Source organism: Pagrus major, chromosome 20 (assembly GCF_040436345.1).
Source record: "Pagrus major chromosome 20, Pma_NU_1.0".
Taxonomy (NCBI): Eukaryota; Metazoa; Chordata; class Actinopteri; order Spariformes; family Sparidae; genus Pagrus; species Pagrus major.
The window spans coordinates 12041664-12067927 of record NC_133234.1 but is presented as its reverse complement, the minus strand read 5'-3'; the positions used below and the strand labels follow the sequence as shown (position 1 = coordinate 12067927).

General features: G+C 40.0%; 2 protein-coding genes across 3 annotated transcripts; one reads left to right on the top strand and one right to left on the bottom strand.

Moving 5' to 3' along the window:
• The first annotated feature begins 1713 nt into the window (after window positions 1-1713).
• med24 (mediator complex subunit 24) lies at window positions 1714-13912 on the top strand. 2 transcript variants are annotated; one of them, XM_073490348.1, is made up of 26 exons: window positions 1714-1795; window positions 2065-2195; window positions 2308-2390; window positions 2496-2534; window positions 2620-2693; window positions 3166-3389; window positions 3587-3698; window positions 3843-3993; window positions 4207-4320; window positions 4832-4885; window positions 5024-5106; window positions 5228-5314; window positions 5545-5644; window positions 6619-6761; window positions 6963-7000; window positions 7116-7198; window positions 7411-7589; window positions 7926-8025; window positions 8428-8603; window positions 8717-8981; window positions 10191-10372; window positions 10458-10551; window positions 10744-10843; window positions 11666-11746; window positions 13075-13223; window positions 13571-13912. In XM_073490348.1, the coding sequence occupies exons 2-26, from the start codon at window positions 2066-2068 to the stop codon at window positions 13685-13687; spliced, it is 2958 nt and encodes a 985-aa protein (XP_073346449.1). In that variant the 5' UTR covers window positions 1714-1795; window position 2065; the 3' UTR covers window positions 13688-13912. The 2 variants fall into 2 exon arrangements, with proteins under 2 accessions (XP_073346449.1, XP_073346448.1); XM_073490347.1 differs by having other exon boundaries at window positions 5533-5644.
• Window positions 13913-14354: 442 nt separating this feature from the next.
• csf3a (colony stimulating factor 3 (granulocyte) a) lies at window positions 14355-18103 on the bottom strand. Its single transcript, XM_073490077.1, has 5 exons — window positions 18034-18103; window positions 17345-17520; window positions 15849-15956; window positions 15626-15766; window positions 14355-15537 (listed from the first exon to the last, which is right to left on the bottom strand). Exons 1-5 carry the CDS (start codon window positions 18047-18049, stop codon window positions 15346-15348), a joined length of 633 nt encoding a protein of 210 aa, XP_073346178.1. The 5' UTR covers window positions 18050-18103; the 3' UTR covers window positions 14355-15345.
• Window positions 18104-26264: the final 8161 nt, after the last annotated feature.

The following is a 26264-nucleotide window of genomic DNA, read 5'->3' as shown; positions in this document are numbered from 1 at the left end:
GATACCAACCCCGAACTTTGCATTGGACTTACTCTTGTGCATTACATTCTGTTTTTAACTGACTGTCTGGTATGGCTGGGATCTTCGATGTTTTGAAGACAAATGTTCTTTTCTTTTCACCTCTGAGGTGTGACATAATAGACAAAAACCCTGTTGAAAAGATCTGAACTGATACACAAAAAAAAGATGAAATTACAGTGATGGAGTGAATCACACAACTGAATGGGGTGGTTACGTAAGAAAACAAAGCATTCCACTGTATTATGCCATGGAAAGCCAAAATTAAAAATGAAACAAAGTTAATTAAAACTTGAAATAACACATCATCATTAGCCTAAAATCAACACTGTTTATATATTTTTTCGAATTACTGTTTTTGAGATTTGTGGATTTCTAACTTTTCTTCACAGTACAGACAGTATGTGCTGGCTTTGACCACTGATAAGGAGGCCTTATCAGACCAGATATTACCTGAGGTTTAAGCTACAGAAGGCCAACCATTGTATTGATGATGAGATAAATCATGCATTATCACATTTTTGCAAGGGGAGGACTGTTTTCCCTTGATGTGGCCTTCATGTGTGTGATGTCTGTTTATAAAGTTGTGACATTTAGTTTAGTGTTTGTGAACATGCAATATTTGCTTTTCTCCCAGAAGATTTATTTCCTCATAATCCTCATAAAGACAACCTTGGTAATTTCCATAATACCCTCTAGTGTGGATCTGTATGTGATCATGATGCTGCCTGTTGGACCCTTTCCAGCACTGGTCAAGGTGAAGAGGAGGAGTACTGGGGCTTTGGTGGTAATCGGGGACTCTAGATGTCACAAATACAACTGATTTGCAAAAAGTTGATATGCCACGATTGAAAAGACATCTCACTAACAGGTATTAAATGACTAATGAAGCTGCTTTGACAACCATGACCACTAGGTTTCAATGTAATGTCATGCTACAATGTGAGCATGTCAAATCAAAAAGTCAATCAAGGTAACAAAAGTATTATTGTCTCCTCTTAATTATAGTGAATCACAGTATAATAGTTTAGCCTGAAAAACATGTCCCTAAGGAAAAATTGTTTCATCTGTGGGGTTATACGAGAACAGTTTCAACACTGTAGGAAAGGCTATTGGGAAAGGTGTACATGGTCACTCTTCCCTTTCACTACAGGTTACAGTCCACCATCACCTATAAACCTGGTTATTATCTCTGATTAACAGTACTTTCCCTTCATTTCTTTTCAACGTCCTTAAAGTGTACCTACATTTTTCAATTTCAAAAATGTTTTATAAACTTTTATTCAGTATGTTTACAGGAGGTAAGTGAATGGTGCACATCTAGCCAACGCTAGCTTAAACTGTAGTATAGCCTAAATACAAAACAAAAACAGTCATTTAGATTTTTACAGCCAACAAAAACCGAACTGTATTGAATAGACGAGGGCGCGACGCCATTCTTGAGTTTAATTTGTAAATATTTCTCCAGTTGGATAGTTTGGTGTTTATTTTTAAGGATAAGTTTAAGCTCACCTTTCTCTTTGACTTTTCATGCAGTGGTGAGCTTTGACTCGGTCGCCTTGTTAAGTGCGCCATCTTGTGATAGTGTCAAGTCATTACGCTGCCGTTGAGCGTTCTGCGCCTCTCTAAACCAATCAGCGGAAAGAATATTCAGACGTCGAAATATCAACCAATGAACTCTTTCGTCTTTTACAGCAAAAATGGCGTTCTTTGTATTGTGAAGCAGAGGAGCTACGAACACAATATCTTTTATGTTCTGAAAACCTGAAAAAGTCAGGTAAGTACCTAAATGAGTGGTGACGCTGTGTAGCGGGGTTTGTCTTATTTACTGTGGCGTTTTTGTGTTTTTGCAACTAGCAGGACAGCTTTATCTTAATTCATAGATGAATGGCATCGGCATCTAACGGCTAACGTCAGCTAGCCAAATCATGAATAACGTAGCTTAGGAAAGCTAAACAAAGTGGTATTCTACGACAGAATAGCTTTTCAAGCCTGTGGCTTGGTAAATTGATATTGTTTTTACAAGTTTATGGTCATTTTTACCAGGATGAAGGTGGTCAACCTGAAGCAAGCCATTCTGCAGGCATGGAAGGAACGATGGAGTGACTACCAGTGGGCCATTAACATCAAGAAAAACTTTCCAAAGGGAGCAACATGGGACTACCTTAACCTTGCAGGTCAGAGGAAAGACAGTGAAGTTCCCCAGCCATTATGCAAATGATCTGACTTGACACCAGTTATCTCATTGATATTTATAATGTGGCTTTAAATGCTGTTTGTGTATTCCAGAGGCCCTGATGGAGCAGGCGATGATTGGTCCCTCTCCTAACCCCCTTATTTTGTCTTACCTCAAATATGCCATAAGTTCCCAGGTGAGAGAAAAAGCAGTGTTATCAAATAATGGCATAGCTGAGCATTGTGTGTAATGGTGCTGATGTTGAGCTGCAAGTTCTGAATGTTTCCTCCTCTCTTCATAGATGGTGTCTTATTCCAGTGTGCTTACAGCCATCAGCAAGGTGATTAATGGTTGATGAAAGTTATGGCAGTATGCATTTTACTATCACATATAAGGCTCTCATGAATATGTCTCTTTTCTTACAGTTTGATGATTTTTCCCGGGAGCTGTGTGTCAAATCACTGTTGGAGATAATGGACATGTTTTGCCATCGTCTCAGGTATGAAAGTTATTGATGACAGTGTTGTCATTCTCCATTAGTATTACATATTTTACACCCTTACTAATACCCATACCCATAATACTTACATCAGTGTTAATGTTTGATTTTTCTGTTCTGTATGATTAAGGGTTTCTTATAAAGTCATTGTAGATGCAGAGAGCATATTTGTAACTCTATGTAATTAAGGCTAACACTAGGTATATATACATTTTTGGAATGGTAAATTAATATATAACCATAACATGCAGAATATCATCTGCCTTGAATGGGGTCTAGCATCTGTGTTCAACCATTTTAACTAACCATTAACAACGTGTTAAATGGGAAATCTAGAAGCCCAGAAATGATCCTTTATCATAATTATTCCTATTACTCTAACTTCATTCACATGGGCACGTCATCTTTTTATGTAAATCTTATGTTTTGTACTTCCTTTGTACTACCCTGGCTCGCATCTCTGACTTTTAAGCTGTCACGGGAAAGCAGAGGAATGCATTGGGCTTTGTCGGGCTCTGCTGGGAGTGGTGGTGTGGCTGCTGCAGGGCTGTGCCTGGTACTGCGAGAAGCTGAGAGAGCTGGGTCCATCAGCCAGCACAGAGGCCAGCCTGAGAGCCTGCCAGGAGAGGCTTCACACTCTGATGAGCAGCACCAAGAACAGAGCCCTGGTACACATCGCTCGGCTGGAGGAACAAGGTGTTACGATTGTGTGTTTATGCAAGATGGTGCATAATGAATAAGGGCATAGACGTTATTTTTTTGTTACCATTTAAGGTGATGGTTAACCCCTGACAAAGCTACATAAAAAGCTTAAAAAGTTACTATCAGTCAAATGTTATCGTGCGTGAATGTTAGGAGCCATAAATCTTAAGTGTTGTTGAATTCCTTCACAGGTTCCTGGAGCAACGTAGAGCAGTCAATGGTGAAAGTGACGGAAGGCCTCGGAAACGTACCTAACCAGACAATGAGAACTAAATTAGAAGAAAGCTTGTCACTAGTAAAAGGGTGAATATTCCTCATTCTTAAGTATTGAATGCACATAGCTATTTAACTTGCGCATGACACTGCTCAGTTTAGACGTGGTGATATAATAATTCAAAGACCATCGCAATCAGTCTTGCTCATGCTAGCTCTTTGCGATTTCCTCAGTATTACCCAGATGCTGTCCGTGCAGTGTGACCCTCAGAGTCATGCCTCCTTCCCATCAGTCCATGCCTTCATCATGCTGGAAGGGACCATGAATCTGACAGGGGAGACACAGCCTCTGGTGGAGCAGCTGATGATGATCAAGAGAATGCAGGTGAATATTTCATTGCAATAAAATTTCTTGTTTCAAGAAACTCAAACAAGTCCAGTTGCCTACAATGCAACACTTAGAATTACCATGACCTGTATGACTGAGAAACTTAATCAAAAGTGAAATATATTAAGTCTGCGTTAAACGCCGTTGCCTGTGGAACACAGAAACAGTGTTCACAGTCCACAGTCTTCTGTAATAGTTTGTCTTCCACAGCGAATCCCTGCTCCTCTTTTTGTCCTGGAGATCTGGAAGGCCTGCTTCACTGGCCTTATTGAGTCACCAGAGGGCACAGAGGAGCTCAAATGGACTGCCTTCACTTTCCTCAAGGCAAGTTCAACTTCAAAGATGACTGCTCCCCCTTTTCTCTGTCTGTCTTTCTCTTTTTCTTGGCCCGAGTGTTTATTTTCCTTTTGACCCACACTTAATGTCATAATGTTGAGTGAAGCTGAATTTCATTACTTTGTTAATTTCTTCTTTTAAGTTTTAAGCCATTATTATTTCCACTTGATTGTCATAAGTGAACTCTCTTTGTTACCACAGACTAACCCAATCACTTTCACCCCTCATTTGTATATTTTTTTATGTTATACTATAGTAATATGATTATATATTATTTTATACTACAATGTATACGCTCCCATACTGTACAGTATTATATTATACATAACTATATCTTGTGTATATGTTATCTTGTTTTCTTACATCATATCCCATGCTATATTATGCTATCTTATTTACTTTTATATACCTATACTTTTATATTTATCTCTTTTGCATAAGGATTGTCACATCTATGCACATGCAACTTGATTTAAATGGTTTGGTTTCTTTCTGCTAGATCCCACAGGTTCTGCTCCGACTAAAGAAGTATCCTTATAGTGACAAAGGACAGGTAAAACAATTGACTCACTGATGTCTTACTTACAAACTTATCCAATCATGACTATTGGTCATTGAAGCAGTTATGTTTAAAATGTGATGTAATGAACCTTCACTATCTCTTTTTAAACATGACAACTGTATTTTTCAGGACTTCATGGAAGATGTGAATATCGCATTTCAGTACTTACTCAAGCTCACACCACTGCTGGACAAAGCAGATCAGCGATGCAAGTACGTGCTCCGAAAACTTGCCACAACCATCTTCGCAGCCTGTAATCTCTTATTTTCTAGAAATGCCTGGTACGCCAGCACCATGACGTTTATCATTTTTCGTGTGCTTCCTTTTACATAGTTGCGATTGCCTCGGCATGCTCCTACAGGAGTGTAATAAGCTTGGTCTGCTGTCAGATTCAAATACAACCTGCCTCACTTCAAAACGGTACGGGCTCCCATTTCAACACCATGACACCTGTTTTCTGTCTTTTTTTTTTTTAAATTTGTTTTCTGAACTTTGTTGTTAAATATGATTGTGGATGAAAATTTGTTCACCATATTCACACAGTACATCCCATCCTCCCTCCCATTTGCCCCACTTCGCCTCTGTCTCTCCTCTCCTCTCCTTCTCTCCCCTCCCCTTCCCTTGCAAATTTGATTCAGGACCGAGGACAGGGAGTTCGCCCCAAGGTTAAAGACCGCAGAAAATGCTAACATCCAGCCTAACCCAGGTCTCATCCTCAGAGCGGAGCCAACTGTCACCAATATTCTCAAGGTAGAGCACCATAACATGACCTAAACTGTACAGAGCATTCTCGGTGTATTACAGTGTTGATGTAGTGCTGGTGATTAATGGTCTGGGGCCAGGTGTCAAAGAAAGGAAAAATTCTGTCATATTTCATAAGCGATTCCTAAACTCATGGCTGTGTCCTATCCTATCTCAGACCTCGTATCTTTCTTAACTTAAGAAATCCTTACTTAACTGTAAACTTGATTCTTCAATCGGCACTCGTCCTGTCATGCCTGTATCTGTGTTTAGAATATACACAGGATTGCCTGTATCCTTGAGAACGGCTGTCTCGCTTCATTTGTCCCTAGCTAGCTATTTTAGCTTTGATGTGTCTGAGGTATTAATTGTGTATGTGGAGGAGAGAGTTTACAATCATTGATAGATGGTCAAGTAAATTTAAAGCTAACAGGCTAACATCTATGTTAGTTTCTCCAGCAGGCTAACATCAGTGTTTGCTTACTAAACAGGCAAACATCAGTGAGTTTCTCCAACAATTAGAGTTTGAGTAGCTTTTCAGGCATAATATTTCAGTGCTCATGTTGTTCCGCGTCTTCCTCCTCATCGCCATACAGACCTAACAACTGTGGTGCTGCCAATTCGGCAGTTATTTTGAATTTAGGACAGGGTATATGTCATCCCAGCTGAGGATTCCAAACTTAGGAAACAGTTTGGACAGTTATGTAATAGCCAAACTTCTATCCCAGATAAGATAAGCTTATTTCTTGAATACAGTTGATGAGATAAGATAAGATTACCCACTTGGGAGGTTTCTATAATAAGGCCCTTGGTCAGTAGTAGTGACATGAAAAGTAGTTTTCATAATGGCTACAGAAATGCGCAGACATGCTAAGAAAAATTAAAAGGAAAATATCAGAAGTGGTTCTCAGATATCATGACAATATAACATACATTTTGAAAGAAGAACAAATGAACATATTTCCTCTTTTGTCGTTCATTAGACAGTTGATGCAGACCACTCCAAGTCCCCTGAGGGTCTTTTGGGGGTCCTAGGACACATGTTGTCTGGAAAGAGCCTGGATCTGCTCTTGGCAGCAGCAGCAGCTACTGGGAAACTCAAATCTTTTGCACGGAAGTTTATTAAGTGAGTAAATGCAAAATAGAGTTGTAAGTTAAGACAAATGATGCCCTCAGTCACACTAATAGTAATTAAGTATATTTTAAAGGGTGGCAGGTTGTAAATGTTCCTGTGTTTAGCCAGTTGGAAACTCCAGTCAGCCTAGAAAGAAGATTTTTAACCAAATGTTTCACATCTTGTAATGTGTTTTTTTTGTATTTGTTCTAGACTTAATGAGTTTCCCAAGCACATCAGCGGTGAAGGATGTGAGTTCAAATACAAGAGTGACATGTTCCAATGTGGGAATTTCTTCCCTCTTTGACATTTTATTTAGTGAATGAGATACTAACATTTGGGATTTTTTTCCCTCCTCTCCCTCAGCCAAGTCTGCGTCAGTGCGGGCCCTGCTCTTCGACATCTCCTTCCTCATGCTCTGCCATGTGGTGCAGACGTATGGATCTGAGGTTAGTTCAAGACAATTCAAGCTTGTCAGAAAAAAACTACTGATGTTCTAGGGTAGAGTATTTTGTGTGGACTTCAGCCTGTTCTTTCAGCATCAGGCCACAAGATGTCCAGAGAGGGCTGTGAATTAGTGGCATAACAGATCTGATTGTAGATTGAATGAACCTGAATTGATTCATACAATTCATGGCTGCCCCGTGTCTCGTCTTTCCAGGTGATCCTGTCAGACCCCAGCCCTTCAGGGGAGACCCCCTTCTTTGAAACATGGCTGCAGACCTGTATGCCTGAGGAGGGCAAGACTCTGAACCCCGACCACCCCTGCTTCAGACCAGAGCCTGGCAAAGTGGAGAGCCTGGTCACCCTGCTGAACAACTCCTCAGAGATGAAACTAGTGTAAGTTGTAGACTAATCTTTAATTAAGATGTACTTTAAGCCCCCATGTTCTGTATTTATATTTATGGAATATAAACATTTAATAAATGTTTTTTAATATATTGAACATTTTGTAGGCATCTTTAGCACTGCTTCAGATGAGTGTCATTTCTATTTTGAAACTAGGACTTTAAATCAGATCAGATTCTAGACCGATCATCTACTGCAGTGATGCCCGGCAGTTTACTGTAATTTTTCTTTTTTTTTTCATTGCTTTTATGTAATGAAAATGTCTTAAATATGTCCCGACATTGCTCTAAATATGGAACTTCCTCTGATGTTCATCTGTTGTGACAGTCAGGTGAAATGGCATGAAATATGCCTCAGCACTCCAGCAGCCATTCTGGAAGTTCTGAATGCGTGGGAGAACGGCGTACTTTCTGTGGAGGCAGTACAGGTCTGTTTATCTTTTATGTTCTATTTTTTTACTTTTTCTTTCTGTGACTGGAAAACACAGTAGTGAAATTTCCAGAGTGTCAGTTGCTCATATGATACTCCCTGACCATTGCATGTCTAAGAATTTTCTCTTTGCTACTTTTGTAGTTTGACTCATTACTCAAGTGAGCATACGTCATGCTCTGTGGAAGTTGACGAATAACAACGTGCTAAGAACTTGCAACAGCAGTGACGTCCCAAAGTTTAATAGATGAAGCTGATGTGTCATTTTTTCCCCTTTTCCATTCAAGTTTTCAAATAGCGTAATGTGAAACAAAAGCAGTTTTAGCAAGAATCCTCTTTACTCTTCTAACCACATTCTTCCTTCCTCTTTTTCTTGCTGCTGTCATCCCTTTGAGTGTAGAAGATCACTGACAACATTAAGGGGAAGGTTTGCAGTATGGCAATCTGTGCTGTGGCGTGGCTGGTGGCCCATGTCAGGATGCTGGGGAGGGACGAGAGGGAGAAGCCCCAGACTATGATCCGACAGCTTGTAACACCGCTGTATGGGGAGAACACTCTGCAGTTTTACAATGAACGGTACAAACACACACTAATTTATATTAACAAGCGCCCATGAACTCATGCGGATGAATCTTCATTCATTACGTGTAATAACACTTACGTCCTTTTTCCCCCTACACTCCCACCAGCGTGATCATAATGAGTTCCATCATGGAGCATATGTGTGCCGACGTTTTCCAACAAACGGCTGCGACCCTGCGACCCCCAGTGGAGGGCCAGGAGCCGATCCCCTACCGCAACCTGCTGCCGGCCAAAGACCCCATCCACGTGGCCCTCAGCAAGCAGTTTCAGACGGTGCTGCGCAAAGGCTGGGTGGACAGCCGGGCACTGCATCTGTTTGAGAGTCTTCTCAACATGGGAGGGGTCTTCTGGTTCACTAACAATTTAGTAAAGGTAGGTGGACCAAGAAAACTTGCTGATAACTTAAGAATCAACATCAGCAACATTGCCTCTATTTAAAGGTTGAAACTAACAGTAATTTTCATTATTGATGTCTAAACAATTATTTTCTTTATTAATCGCAAAAAATGAATGAAAATTAATTTAATACAGCCTCAGGTAATGTCTTCAAATGTCTCCCTTTTCCAACCAACTGTCAGAAACTTCTCACGTTTTACAACCTGGAACCGTCAAATGTTTGCTGATTTTTGTTTGAATAATTATTTTAAGGTGCACTGTGTAGTTTTGAGGAAGATATTTGAGTTTGAATTCTCCTCAAAAACTACATAGTGCTATATTAAAACATTCCCTGTATATCGGCAAAGCAATTAAATGACTAATTGTTGTAACTCCACTGCATTTACGGAGAAATCCATTTCTGACCAACTATGGGTTAACCCTTGTCAACACATCGATTATTTTTTAGATTCCTCTGGTTTACACCCATACTACAGTGGTCAATATGGGCTTTACCATCTGTGCAAATACACCTGGGTGTTTTATCCAGGATGATTTTGAATTTATTTTTCCTGTATTAAGAGCAGTTGCTGCTCAGTAAAAGAGGCTCAGTTTGGCTTTATCTATTATTGTGTATGTGGGCATAACACCATAAACGGGCACACTCTTCACTGGTCTATTTAAAGATATCCTGTTGAGTAGTTTGTTGTAAACACATTTGCTCATGTTTACAGAGTTTTCCCCAAAAAAGGATTGAGTGTGTCTTTTTGGCCCAACATATTTTGAAACTTCCATGGTTAAATGAGAGCTGCAACAATTAATTGATTACTTGTCAGCTATTACATTAGTCGCCAGCTTTTTTGAAAATTGGTGCTGAGGTCATCGGTTTGAGTAATGTTCTGATTTTAAAAGTCTTAAATGTGAATATTTTGTGGTTTCTTGACTCTCCTCTAGGACAGTAAACTGAATATATTTGTGTTGTGATCAAAACAAGACATTTAAGGACGATTTTTCGCCATTTTCTGACATTTTATAGACAAAACAATTAATGGTTTAATGGAGAAAATAATCTTTAGTTTCTCTGGTTTACATAAATAAAGTTTTAGTGCATATTTATTTACTAATGATATCAAATAGAACTAAGAGTATGTCTAACAGCCAGATTACTCAGTGTGTCTCAGTACTCAGACTAATGTCTTATTTTAGGAACTGCTGAAGGAGACTCGACAGGAGTGGGCCAATCGAGTGGTGGAGTTACTCTACAGCATCTTCTGCTTGGACACCCAGCAGATCACCCTCACCCTGCTGGGTACCATACTGCCTGACCTGCTTACGGACTCCGCCCACTGGCACAGCCTGGCAGACCCACCTGGAAAAGCTCTGGCCAAGTAAGAGAAGCTTAATACTTTTGATGTTTTCGGTTTTTGCATTTTGAGATCTGACGTTAACTGTACTTTCCCAATAACTTCTCAGATTGTGTGTGTGGTGTGCGCTCAGCTCATACTCCTCTCATCACAAAGGCCCGTTTTCAGCTCGTCAGCGCAAAAGGCAGCGGGAAGATATTGAGGTAAAACAGTCACACAAGGCTGAGTGTGTCGTATGGCTGTGTATTGTGTTCCTCATTAAAATACTATTTTTAACATGAGACACTGACCTGTTTCCTTAATCTTATTCCTTATAATTGTAGACATTAAAGATAAATAGGAGAGCAATAACTATTATATTAATGGTTTTTAATACAATGCTAACTGTGTTGCAGGACTACAACAGCCTCTTTCCCTTGGATGACACTCAACCCTCTAAACTCATGCGTCTGCTCAGCTCAAATGAGGATGAGCCAGTAGCCCTTTCCAGTCCAGGTCAGTCTATTTACGTTTGGGTTTTAATAGATGGTTTCATTATGAAGTCTGTCAGCCTTAGATGGGGATTATGCAAATACCAGCTGCTTTTCAAAAGCAAATGGACCTTTAAGACCCTGTCACCGACAAGTTGCTTCTTGTAAGCACTTTCAGCGAAATCAGAAAAGCATAAATAAGCTTGCTGTTATTAACCGATCCAGTTAAACTTTAATTACATGTTGAGCTTCTTAGCCATCAGCAGGTCCTGACTTGAGCCAGTGCAGTCTAATGCGAGGTTTTAGCTTTGAACAATTGAGTATTAAAACAACAGGAGGCAGGCTGGTTTTGAGAGCAATGGAGTTATTGTTTTATGGTGCCAAACTTCATAACTTTTTGATCCTGCTTTCAACCTAACTTACATAATGAGTGTTCAGCATACCGGCTTTTGGAATTTTCATTTTTTCAGTTCTAGCTGCGGCTTCATACAGAGATTCTATGAGCTTCTTTGCTTGGTATTATTCAGATTGAAACTAAAAAAGTCGGTGTTTTTTGTCAAATGAACTCCACCTATTACACTGAAATGTCAATTAGAAACTAAAACAATTGAAATGTGTATAGCAACATTATTTTAGGAACAAACGAAGATGGTGCAATACTTCAGTAGAAGGAAGCCTTTTTTGACTTTCACAACCTTAAGCCGAGATCGCATTTCATCAACCACTGACAGAACACTTGACTGATAATTTCAACATCCCTGTTTGCATTTTGTTGTTGCATGTATTGTTTTCATAAAGTTAAATGAAAACAAAAGTGCAGCTTCTTACGTCATGTGTTACTTTACAGGCGACCGATCTATGAGCAGTTCCCTCTCTGCCTCCCAGCTCCACACTGTCAACATGAGGGACCCTCTCAACAGAGTCCTGGGTGAGAACTCTGTCTGTGTCCAAACTGTGTCCTTTTTTGGCTGCATAATGCACAAAGAAATGGACTAACATCTGTCCACTCTGTATACCTCCTTAATGAAGAAATTAGATCAACGGTCAAGTGACAAGTTAAATTAAAACCTGAAGGTATTCTTCCTGCTCTTGTTTAGCCAACAGGTTAGTAAGACATTTTATGTTGGTCTTCCCCCTCAAGTTGTTGCCCACTTTCAATTGTTCATTGTTATTAATTAAAATGTTTTTTGTTAATGAAAGGGCTTTTCACACTGCATATTCTAAGTCCAGCTCTATCTTTAACCCTGAGCTAAGAGTTGACCTTGTGATAACTTTTCACAAACACACTGTTAAGCCAGGGCTAACCCAAGACCAGGGGCTACATCATTTACACTGCATCTCTACCAGACCTGGGTAAAATATCCAGTGGAACATGTGACTTATGTTTATATTGTAGAGTATGTGTGACTACTCTTTTAAAGACCTGTTCCAAAAATTTGCGATGAGTTAAAACATGCAGCTACTGGCATTGTGCCTGCAACACCCTCAAATACGAATGAGCAGTGATAGTGGGTTACTTAGTTGTATATCTGTGAGCAGAGCAGGAGAAGAGCAGTTATGTTTTCAGTTTAGCAGTACGCTAAATTTAAACTTTTAAGGCTTGTGTCATACAGTCAGGCTGTTACTCAGACATATTAATGAGGTGATCCTCTCTTTCCTACGCCCAAACCTGCTATTTCAACCAACAATTTGTAGCTGACTCAACCAGCTGACTTTGTTATGAGGTGCTGTGATTGTATTATGTGCATAAATTTCTAAGACCAGCCACGGGCCATTTGAGTCGCAGGTAGCACCATCAGCCGGCCTGAGTCAAGCTGAGACTGGACACTTTACGCTACAGCAACAATCTAAACTGTTTTGTCCCATTGTGAATCTTTGGACTGGGCTTTACTTTAGCCCCGTGTCACACTGTCACCTTTTAGCCCTTTGTTTAGTCAATTTTCAGGGGATAACCCCACAAACTTGAGCTAATCCCGCTCCAGAGTGGTGCCAAGAAAATAATGTTTAATTGTATTTGATTGGAAGTAATCACAGAAAGGTCACTCATTAATGACAGTTTTGTTTGCCAGTTCTGCTCTAAAAAAAATAATAACAACATTTTTAACTTAACTAATTAAAATTTATTTGGAGGCGAACAGATTCTAGTTACAAACCTCGGCAGTAACAGCCCATCACCTCTGGGAAAATGCCATCAACACGTAAACCTCTAATAACTTCTACCATGACCATTCACACCACCTGTTTTCTACTCCTCAGCCAACCTTTTCCTCCTCATTTCCTCCATTGTGGGCTCCAAGATGGCGGGCCCTCACACCCAGTTTGTACAGAGTTTTATGGAGGAGTGCGTTGAGTGCCTGGAGCAGGGAAGTCGTGGAAACATCCTGCAGTTCATGCCCTTCACAATGGTGAGTTATGACCTGGGAGGAGAAGAAACTGGGAGTGGAAGCCAGTCAGATGGAGATAAGGAGGGAGATGAACAGCTGTTGCATCAGACGTTAATGGGAAGTCTTTGGAATTTATTCTTGAGGAGTGATAAGAAAATTCAAGGGTCAGGGTGTGAAAAGTGGCTTTGCTGCTGCTGTTGTATATGAACCAACATGCCCTGAAAACCAGATCAAGGAGTCAGAACCTCCATCTGAATAAGGATGACCTGATTTCTTTGTGCCTTGAGCAACATGATGACCTTTGAACTGTTTCTTCAGATCCACTAAAGCAGTAAAATAACAGTTATTTGTCTTTTTTGTGCATGCAGGTTTCTGAGCTGGTGAAGCTGCCTGCTCTGGCCAAACCTCGAGTCGTCTTGGCCATCACCGACCTGACTCTGCCGCTGGGGAGGAGAGTAGCTGCCAAAGCCATCTCTGCCCTGTAAGCTGTGGGTCTAAATTTAACCTCAGTACCAAAATGACCCTCGGTTGGCCCAGTGTCTATGTGGGTTAAGTGTGACTGGATTGTCCATTTAAAGATCGTCTTTGTTGGAAAATACAATGTTTATAACCATGTCTGTGTAAACACTGTTTTGCTATTGTTTTTTATGTTTTTTCACACAAAGAATGTGTAAATAAGTTTTTAAATAAAAACCCCGTAATGAACATAATCTATTTCCTCTAACCAGTATTTACTTACTCGGAATGTGTTTCCTTCATTGTGTGGTTAAGATCATACTATGGTTACGTTTGGTGACATTTGGAAGTTACCATAACATGACCACCGTGATCACAAACCATGGGTCAGTTGAACGGTCACATGCTAGCGAGGCAGCCACATGACATTACGTACAAGGGACTTTGGACCATCCTCTTAGTGACAAAAGCTTGTGGTCATCAGACTGTTGCCCACCCACTGTTGCTTGCAACACTCCAGGAAATCTGTCTGGCAGTGTGGCAGAAATAATGACACAAGAGCCTCTATTTCACTTTTAGTTGCACTTCTCTATACCAGTATTAGCTTAACTGGAATTTTAGATGTAATTTCATCAATGAGACAGCATTTCTGAGCATCACCAAGTGGCTTACAGAAAGGAGCGACTCCCTTTTCAGTGCAGTTATTTATTTTATTGGAAAATCAGAAAATACAAACATGTACAGGTTGTTTTTTTTTAAGTCATTCATTCAAAACGGATTCAAACAAAAGTAGTTTCTTTTAAACATTTAACAGACTGTATCATTAATCCTTAGTGTGCCCCCAATCCCCTCAAATGAGTGTCAACAAATGTCTGCTAGTGTTACCATTCAGCTCAGACAGATGTTGAGAAGTCAGGCTGTCTCTAAACTCCCTGTTTTCCTCCACATTTTTTTTTTATTAAAAGGGCACTATGTAGTTTTGGAGAAGAAATTCAAACTTAGAATTTTAATATTTAAAATATTAATGAGGTAATAATACTCAGAAATATTAATTTTTTTCCAAACCTGAATAAACAATCTTTTAAGAGAAAAATAAAGTCCCCAGAACACTGTTTGAAGCTAGAAAGGTGGCAGGGTCCGCCACATATAAACAAAGTAAAATAGTGTGAAACTGTGTTGTCCTTTAAGGTCATTTTGTTTATTCAGTTTATTCAGTCATTAAAACGAAGAGAGTTTGTTTATTCTGTTTGTTTAGATATTAAAAATCAGTCAATGAAGATCTTTTCTTTTTCTTCCCCAAAACTACATCGTGCCCCTTTAAACTCGGCTGTAAGAATTGTTAGTGTATTCATCTCTTTTGCACTTTTTAAACATAAATGTATATAGTTTGTTTTTGGAGGAGGATTTCATTTTACAGTTATTGCCATGTAATGTAGGTGTGATGATGACGTACTTTCAGAAGAGGTCAGCAGACTAGTGTTAAAACAGAAGTTAGCTCAGCCGTCAACAAAAAGAGGAACAAGGCATACAAAGCTATCAAAAATAAATTCCCTCAATAAATATTCTATTTAAATAAATATCTATATAAATAGAAATAAATATTTGTAACAAATAAATTAATGCCATAATAAAAAATGGCAGAATATGTCACGTTTTTGGACATGTGCCAAAAGCGGTTGGATCATGGTCAGCTCTCTGTCTCCTCCTCATTGCTCTGTTCCAGACTCCTGAGGCAGCGGACCACGTCCTGCCCGAAGGCCTGGAGCTGCACCAGAGTCAGGTGTGCTGCTACCTGGTATTCATATTCCCCTGGTAGATTTAAGGCAACAGGGGTCGGTGAGGGCTGCACCACAGCCTCTGCTTGCACCTTTTTCAGCAACTGCAAAGTACACGAAAAAACATCAGTAAACTTGCCTAAAAGTAAGCATCATTTGTTAAGAAAGATTGATTTAGAATAAATCCCCCACCTTGTTGATCTGAATGACAAGGTCTCTGATGTCAGTCTGTAGCGCGGTCACTTTGTTTTGGTTCTTCAGGCGAGGAGTGACAGAGCTCAGTAAGGCCCGGTGCAGCTGAAGACCCTCAGACATGTTTGTCAAACAGGTCTCCTAAGAGGACAGAATACCAGGTCATGTTGTCTGTTTTTTTCTTAATCCATTACTTCATTTACAGAATTATTCTGATGCTCACCAAAGAGTAGCTTTCTGACACGGCTTTGAGTACAGGAGCAGAGGGGATTCCAATGGTTTTCGCCATCATTGCCAGCTTTGAATTTTCAGAGGAATTGAGCTGTAGGGCCTGTGGTGGAGAGAGAGCGTAGAGATGTTATGGATAGATAGCAGCCTACATAAGCAAGCGAGACCATTAGTGAGAAGATTTGCTATTTCTGTTATAGTTAATATAGTTATTCTGACCTATCTGGTTGGATAAGTGAGAAAATAACAACAGATTGTCTAACAGAGTGCCAAGGATAAATTGAACAAAATTACTTTGTTCCATTTTTGACCACAGGGGGTGCCTGAAACAATGAAATTGACAGATTTTGTAGCAGCTTTAAAGTAGCTGTGCTGCAATATAACCATGACATTTGGAAATGAAATGTTGATATCATGTTAATAATACACATATGATAATATTGCATAAAAAATTCAGCACCTCTTAAATCATCTCTGTTTCTTTTTATTCTCGGATTGTCATATTAGGCAGTGGTAAGCACCTTGACTCTGGTTTCTAGCTGCCATTAAACAAAAAAGAAGATGACGACAACACAGAAGCTATCTGCGAACAGAGAGTGTGGCTACAGTGTGGGAGTTATTTCTAGTCCATAAAAGAGTAATTTGACTGACAGCATTGTTTATTGTTTCTGGGTTTTCTTCAAAATGTCTACAAATATCACAATAATAGCCTATCGTTACTGTGAATTATTTCTCATGTAGTGACAGCCTACTTCAAAGCTTTAAAAGTACTCACTATGTTGCATGTGAGTGTTATATTTTGGGGTCACTATTAGTTTGTAGGCGAGCAGTTGAGGTTGAGCTAATTTTAGTTGCATCACATTTTATGAGCTTATTATAGGCCTTGTATGTACTGTCTAACTTGTAAGGTAACTTGTAATAAGATATTCAAGTAGAAGTACCTTAATATTGTACTTAAGTGCAGTACTTAGTGCAAAGGAGTCTTTTAGCAAATTCTTTACTGCTTAAAAATACTGCTGCGTCACACAGTGACACATTCTTTACTGAAGTAGAAGTAGGCTCCAGATAGTTGTATAAAAAAGATTCAAAATTCAACTTTTTTACTCAAATTAAAGTAGAGAGTGTCATTTCTACCAGCCATTTCTGTGCAAATCTAACTGAACCTCACGTCAAATTAATCACATTTAAGGTCTAATATAACTTAAAGATAGAGACTGCAGGATTTATCCGAGCTGTTCGTAACTACAACTAATAATTCATCAAAGTTGTGTATTTTATATGCAACACATTTCTAATGCACACAATGATTGCTGCACACATGAAGTGATGAAGCAGCCTGTCAGACCAGTACCAGGGCACAGTGCTGACTCAGGCTCAGGAGCTCTTATTATGGGCTCACAGACAGAATTACCGCAGCAGCTCCAACAACCAACACTAATACATCTACACGTAAACACTTGCGCCATCGTGACGCGTTCACTGTCTCCTCACCTGTGAGGTAATGCAGGACGCGTGCGTGTCGGGAATGGCCTGCAGGATCTTCTCTATCAGGCTGCGGCTCATCTCTACCAGCTCCTGAGATTGCGGATCCTCAACAAGTGCGCCTCTCCCCGGCAGAGGTGCGCTGAGGCCGAGCGTGGCCATGTAGCAGGGAAGGACGAAGGCTGCTGCGTGATGAGAAAAACCGAAATGTCACCGCCGAGGCATCAAAACAATCGGCTTTATACATCCAGCACAAAGTGTGTGTGTATGTGTGTGCGGCGGAGGAGGAGGAGGACAACAGGCGGAACAAAAGCCTTCCTCTCTCCTCAGCAGCTCCTCTGTGCCTGCTGCCGCACTGGGCATGTCTGTCTCCCCTCAGGCTAAATAGCTGCATGAGTTGAGAATAGTCTGTAATGTGAAACCCTGAGCCAAAAGTCACTACAGCAGTTAAACATAGCGAATATGAGAGTCTGATCAGATGTAAACTGAGAAGAAATCTACTCTTCACTCCTAAAAACAGGTCCAGATGTTTTAAAATTAACTTTAATAGCCTAAAATACCAGTAAAGATAGTCCAAAGGCTGATGCTGAGTAGTTCCCTGAAGCCCTCCCTCAGAGTCGCTGTCTGCTGTGTCTGGATAAGATCAGCAGGGAAGAGAAAGCAGCATTTCTCAAGTATTACCTCACTAGCCTACTCACCAATCAGGATGTTCATTGCCTCTGCTCAGGAATGTCTTTAAGTATTGACCCCCAAGTGAAAACTATCTATGATTTATAGCACACTTATAGTGGTATATATACCAAGTCCATGTGAGGGATTTCCCATGATTTGATCATCTTTCTCACAATGAGTGACAGGAGATTTCTACGAAATGTACAAGGTTGCAGCCCTGACATGTTTTAAGAGGGGCCCAAGTTAATGGGATCCATATTGTGGAATTGATAATGATCTATTGATTTAATTTAATGTATTATTAAATATGACATTACATTATTGATGTAATCTAATTTAATAATTTAATTTGGCTCAACGTTAGATGTTCTGTTAATTAGTCATTTAACAATGTGTGTCTCCCAGTAACACATTTTTAATACAATTTCTCAAACAAAATCCACCACTAGCTATTAAAGTTTCTAGCAAATAATAGAGTGAGAATGTTTAAAAGAGTGATGTACCACAAGGATAAAAATGACAGAAAGAAAGAAAGAAAGAAAGAAAGAAAGAAAGAAAGAAAGAAAGAAGAAAGGGGTGACAGTATCAGCCTCAATAGTAACACAATCCAAGAGTTTTATTTTGGGAACTGGAATTCATCACAGATTTTTTATACTGATGTAACACCGCTTGTAGTTCAGGTATGAGTCTAGCCAGTTGCACAAAACTATCCTGTGGTCATACATTAAGAGACAGAAAGGAAACAGGCATCACCTGACACCAGTTGGAAGGAAATTGAAACTGGAAGTGTTTAAATTCCTTCTGAAATGTAGGACTTTTGTGAGAAACCTTTTGTTTTATTTTCTCATGACGTCTGTAGTCGTAAGCTGGACGCCTTGTGGCTTTTGCCTTGCCATTAATAGATTGGAAAATGTGTCATCTTACAGGAACACATACTGTAAGACACTCATATTTGTGGTAAAAGATGAGATGGGAGCGCAAATGACTACCTACAGACTGAAGCTTCCTCAATACACACAGGTGATTCAGGGATAGAGAGTTCACCAGAATTTATGTACATACAGGCACAGTATAACCTGCAGTGGAAAGAGAGAATAAGGTTTGACAGATACAAGAGTGCCATCTGGTGGGAGCCTGTTACGCTATACATTTCACTCAGAAATATCTCAAAGTGCAGTCAAAAGCAACAGTCACCGAGGTGAACGTTTGATTACTGGAAAAATGTGTAACAAAAACGCTGATGTAACACTGATTTATTCCATAAAAATGTGCTTTCAGTTGGTTCTTGCCTAAACAGAATAATTCAACATAATGAGAGATACTCTTATTTGCTTTCTTATCGAGAGTTAGATGAGAAAATTGATACCACTTTCATGTCTGTACGCTAAATTTGAAGGTTAGCTTAGCTTAGCATAAATCCTGGAAGCAGGGGGAAAAAGCTAGCCTGATTCTGTCCAAAGGTTAAAAATCAGCACATACCAACACCTCAAAGATCACTAATTGCCATGTTATAATTGTTTGTTTAATCTGTACCAAAACTGACGATGTAGTTTTGAGGCTTTTTTACATCTTTTACATTCAGACAGACCCATGCTAGCTGTTTCCCATCTTTATGTTTAGCTAAGCTCCAGCTACGTTATTGATTTTCACATCCACCTGTTTGCAAGAAAGAAACCTATTTCGTTTCTACTCCTAGTTATTCATAAAACCTCATTTCATTCCAGACATACTGTTTACCATTCTGTTGAGAGTTACTGTATGTAATCACCTCATAGGTTAATCCGGAGCCTCCATTGTGGCAGATCAGTTTGCTTCATGCTCTGACACGAGGGCCCCTTGATCAGTCATTGTAGCTACGTTACATCTGGCATGCTTGACAGGCTGTGAAGTGAAGCCGTCAAATCTGATCCCTGAAATCCACACTGGTCTGACCTCCAATCAATCCTGCACATGAAAGGAGGGCATTATTCACTGCTGAGGCTTCGCTCTGTGGCCCCGACAATGACCCAGTTGGAAACACTATTTGGTTGTAGCGGTGGAACAATGTGCTAGCTCGCCTCCGGCTGTGCAGAGAAAGACTGTACAAGCATTTCCTGCCTTTTTAACCATTGAGCACATCCACTCTGATGCTTGATTTAATCCATTGCACAGTGTCCCCTTTCTGATTGTATCTGATTGTTGCATCACCCTCATAACAAGAAGTGGAAAGATATCTGGTGCATGGAGTCCGTTAGATTTAGTATGTTGGAGTTTAGCATAAGGTTCTGCAGGGAAGAACAAGGCTCTGCTTTTCAACAGGCATTGTAAAGATGGACCTTAATGTCAATTTGGAGAGGTTGAAGTGTTCTAAAGGGATTTTAAGATGATCTTAATCTCTCATTTTTGTGACATACAGATTCTTTGTCATGTTACATTACCCAGGTGTTAAATGACTTGAGTTTAGAGAGCCCCAAAATGACACCTTAAAGGTGCATGTTAAAGATGCAATATGCAAGAATTGTGGTTGAAAACATTCAAGATTTCACTAAAATTATCAATAAAATGTGAAAGAATAACAGTTCCGATGTTATGACCTCTATGAATTGTGTTGCAATGTTTAGCGTGCTAACCAGTTAGCCCCGGCACGAGTAAGTTCCTGTGCTAGCGGTGTAAACACCAACACTTCCTCAGTGCCCTGCTCTCTCAGCCTGGATCGCTAGCTGCACGGCTAACTGAGCTAACTAGCCAACAGCAGCTACAGTTGGCGGTTACTCTGGTGATATGCTGCCCCCTTTTGGTTGGGAGTATGAATGGTGGCCAATACTTACATACTGCACCTGTAAGAAAATAGACTTTACGGCCAACCCTGGGTCCAGAGACTACTTCTTATTTTCACGAAAGGTGTCAATCTCAAATGTTTTCTTTTTTTTAAACATAAATATTGTTAATCTGCAATGATCTTAGTAGATAAGCTAATACCTTCTGAAATGTTTGTAGTAAAAGCATTTGGCCCGAAGGAACTGATATTAATTCAGCTCAATGTTAACACTAGTGTTCATACACAACTACAATCCTGTGAACAAAAGCTGTGCTGAAATACCATATGTGTTCCCACATTTCAAACACTGAATTCTAGAGATTTTTTCCCTCAATGAAGCAGCAATAAAGAACTGTCATTGGTTTTGATTCTGGCATCCTCTGTGGAGACAAGTGGTATGAGCACAGCTGCCTCCTGTTTAAAAGATCTCGATCTACTTAGCATGTGCATTTGTTTTGGAAGCGAGTGAAGTTATTGTTATTTCCAAGTAATATTATGTCTTCATAATAATAAGCCAGCAACAAGATACAGCTCGGTAGCAAGACCAACATAAAATGCTACGTTATAAGCCAGTTTGTTCTGCTGCGGTTACAGAAGTATCCACTGCTGTACCGACAGACTACAGAGCAGCTTCTCTCCTCAGGCTGTGAGATTACTCAATTCATACTCAGCACTCTTTAAAATAGCTAGCTTTTTAGGCATCAACAATACCTATATAGAAATGGCCAACCTTCTCGCTTATGGCCTCATGTGTTTATATAGATCTTATAGAAGCATCAGTGTTAAATGAGACTGTTTCACAACCAGTTCAAAGTACCTTGTGGTACATTTAAGATGCAAATCAGGAAACTTTTCAAATAACATACTCTGAACCATGGGTCAGATCCAAAGACAAGTTGCTATGGTTACATGAATGACTGATACCACTAATCAAACAGGACATCCAGGTTCAGGTTATTTCGAAACCTGAGTTTGCAGAACAGACTGTTTCATGTGATTTCACATGGAGTGAGAGTCAAGCTGAGCTGTTCTTTTATCCGGGAAATGACAGAAGAAAAGAATTGCAAAATGTGTTTTACTTGGAATACAGACCCGGTCAGGAGGATGTTTTTTCCTCAGAGGAAGGAGGTTTGGATGGGAGAGGACATTGCTCAGCAGATGATTTTACAGGAAACATGATTGGTTAAGTTCATAACAATTCTTACTCGGATACAAGACACCTTCATCAGCTGAATTTCAACATATCAGCATACCTCTCCTGTGTAATCTTCTGATCGGAATTTATACAAACTGAAAAATGTTACGAGAAAAATTATTCATGAATTCTTGTTCCCGTTTTGGTTTTATGGATTTCGCAAGAGATGAAGAGATGATCCCTGACGGTACATTATCCAGACTGAGAACCTTGACCTACATTATGTTTATGTCACTATAGATAATAGGCTACATCTCTGAATCTAGATTTAGATTGATTGTCTACAGCATAATTATGTACATACATATCTATCCAGTCCAATAGTTATACATAATACATTGTATAAAATTCACATCACATTTCATCCCCTGTGCTTTAACTAGTAAATCCACATAACAGTCATTATATGTCTATAGTAAAATTGAAATATCCATTTAATGTGTAGTAGCAGTCACCAAGTCACCTCTTGTATGTTGGTGTATGACATTTTAAAGATGCAGTGTGTAGGACTTTGGGGACTTTAGTCGGCGTCTATTAGCAGAAATTGGATAAAATATTCATAATTATGTTTTTGTTTGTGTATAATCACCTGAAAATAAGAATTGTTGTATTTTTGTTATCTTAGAATGAGCCTTTAAATCTACAGAGGGGGTGGGTCATCTTCCATAGACTCTGCCATGTCTCTAGAGGAGCACAGAAAAGACAAACCACACACTGCCTTTGAAGACGGCTTTTTCACCTACACACTTGTTCTTTAACATAACATTTTGACATCATGTTATGGTACGATACATCGGCTTACGCTCACTGAAAATGCTGGTACATGGATTAGAATGTCAAACAGGGATGGATTACCAACCTGGCAAAGCAGGTAACTGCCATCAGTGAAGGTCTCGGGTTGCTGGTTGGCCAAAATAAGCATGATTGTAATTTACCTTGTTGGTTACTCATATTTGCTTATGTTGCATGGTGCATTTACCTTATCTTGAGGCCCTGTTTTATAGATGAGCCTGGTGTCAATTCTAGTTTATCACCTCTAATACTTTAGTTATTAATATGATTAAATGACATGTATTCTTAAAGTTTGTGTTTAATCCAATTTTCACAAACTAACTTACAGGAAACCTGCATTACGGTAGTATTCAGGTTGTGTTCTGTGACTGCAACAGTTTGCTGTTACGATCTGTGTTTTTGGTTTCACCTGCGCACACTGTGTGATATCGCTGATGTACATTTATTACAAAAGCATATTTGAATAATAAATGTTTATCTCGATGTGAACACATTTAAGATAAAGACATTTATTTTCCCAACACGTACACACTCTCCACAACAGGGGGTGCTGTGTCACACAAAATGAAGGCAGGACTTTAAGACAGTGTGTTCTCCTGAGACCAACCATCACACAAGATTGACATTCACCCAAAGGACATCCATGTCACTCCCCTCAGACGCAGCATCTTAGGTGTAGCATACCCGTTTTTGGCCAAAAGAGGAAATCAGGTGCCCACATGGACTCTCGCTGGGAGACCCCATGTGATCTCAGGGCCTGGAAACAATTTCACCTGCAACCCAATCCCAAACCGGGCCGCGCTCTGTGGGATTGGATGCGTCACCTTATCCTCCACTTTGTGTCCCATTACCCAGCAGTTGTAATGCTCACACCAGTGTAACGTGTCTAAGGTAGCAGGCGGGGCAAACTGAGCTGGCCTGAAATTTAAATTAACCTCAGCGACATTTATGTGTGCCGGGGAACAGAGGTGTTACATTACCAGTACCCTCACTCCCGCCATGCACACACACTTGTCGTACATACAGGTGAACAAAGGAATGCGCGCACTCAGATACATAAGCTGTAAGAAATACAGAGCAACACATGTCTGTTACTAGTTTTGTGTTTATCTCCTCTGGTGGTGAGCCTTTCTTAACAGTGGCTGGTTTCAAAGCCACCGTGAGAGTCTGTTATCAAAGGACAGAGGAAAGGAGGGAGCTGCGTGTGTGTGTGTGTGTCAGGAAATGTCAGAGAGAGAGGCTTACCATCTATTTTTCAGTACTGTTGAACCTCCTGCTCGTCATGGGAGGCTGTACCTGGGCTTCCTTAAGATTAACTCTGTCAAGATCAGTATCATTGTTTTCTGTAAAACAGACTCAGCCTATTCATTGAAACTGTGGAGCATGGACAACAAAAAAGTAACACAAAGAGAAAATGTCTGTCACAAACAACCACCTCTAAATTTGTACTTGGAGGATAATTAGGGAAATAAATCAATATGTGGTTTAGTGAAAGTCGTGTTTTCCTTACGCTTTTCTTTTTGTTTTCTTAAAAGATATTCTTCGACATTTTGGGGAGATCGATACCACTCTTGTGTCTGTCTGCTAAAGAAGAAGCTACAGCTATCAGCTATTATTAGCTAGCTACAACAGACAGCTCACCCTTCTCTGTTCATGTGTTGAATAATGTTGTGTGTTGCTACATCAAGCGAGAACTGCCATTTCATGCCAAAAAAAGAAAAAGAAAAAACAAATCGATTTGTTTGTTTTCCTATATCACATTCAAATTGGCCATTTGGATTTGCATAGCATAAAGACTGGAACAGCTAGCATACCTTTATTGAATGGTGGCAAAATACACCTACCAGCACATCTACAGCTAGGCCTAATTAATTGAAGTCCAGAGAAAAGGACAAAACAGGAGAAATTTGATTTGTAAGTTGAAGACTGGGTGTGCAGAGACAGTATAGCTACACTGACGGGATAGCAGTAGCCCTGAGGGGAAGTGAGGCGATGCCCATCGTAGCATTCACGTAGCTGTTGAAGCAGTCCAATGTAAAATGCCTAGCGCATAATCTGGAGCTGTCGCGGATCCCACTTGCCTCTAAGTAAAGAAACTCTAGCCAGCAGGATTGTAACCACCATATTTTGAGGACATAACGGTTTTAACATCCAAAGACACACCGATGTACCATGCTGTTTCTAACTAGCTAACTTTTGCTCTGTGCCGCTCAAAGTTGAAGATTGATCGATGTCATGTTAGCTGTCAATGCTTGAAATTGCTTGCTTAAATGCTATGTAAGCACACTTAATTTTTTGTTTTACAGGAAAAAAACATGATTAGATTTTGACATAAGAATACAAAGACATTTATTTTTGGGGAGGGGGTTGGTAAAAAGTCACTCCAAGCACCAAACTGGGCCATTCGTAAATTTGGAGCACTGTATGAACATCATTTTCTGTTAGCCTACCACATTCGGAGACAGAAGACACAACCAAGAGCAGTGGGAGTTTCATAAACAGTTGAAATGGCAGTTGACTGAAAGGTAAATTAACCCAAGTAATTCAACACACATACTGTAAGCAGAGAAGAGTGAGCTGTTCATGCATGCATGCATTTCTGTATGTATTTCCGTAGACATATTGTTACGGTAGTATGCTCACCATCTCTTACATTATCATTCTGCTGACAGCCTCTTCCATAAGAGTTGCTACATTTTGTTTTATAGTACATAATCAATAGAAAGAACTTCCTTTAAGCAAACAAACCATTCCTTTAAACACTGCTCCACCTCGTCTAAGGACGAGGTGGAGCTGACTTTGGCTGCCACTGTGAGCACTCTGGACCCTCAGCGAGCAGCCCAAGGGCATTTGGAAAGTGCTTTACCCAAGCAAGGGTGAACCAGGCAGCAGAGGGGGCAGCTGATCCCCTGTGGCATTCTCCCTAAATTTCTCCTCAAGAACTGGGTCACACAAGATGATGGGTGCATTCCCAGACCCTCTTCTCAAGTGTTTTTATGGTCACCATAAATCATTGATTGGTCTTGCTCTGCTCTAGAGGCATTTGTGTGTCTGACACAGGGAAATCCTTGTTGACAAACCACTTCCCACATCTTCAATATCAAACTGGATTATTCAAGACAGCACAGGGTCCTTCTTACCTTGCTTTGTGGAAAAGACACAAGCATATCTTGAATGAGGATTCAATTACGCCTCCACTCAAATACATTTACCTTTGCGTGGTCTCAGTTTGTATTGACAATCTGATTAGAAGAGGCACAAATGCATCCCCCTCTTTGCCACAATCTGGTGAAATTGGAGATTCACAGCCCCAGCAACTCCTTCAAATGAATAAGCAGGTCATGGCCCCATAAATGTTATTTGGAAAACCCATGAGAGTGACCTCATCAGACAACATGGCTCCCACAGGCACCCTGGGTGCTTATTAAAAGGCGTGACAAAGAATAAAAAACAGCACAGAGGTAGAGGCTCCA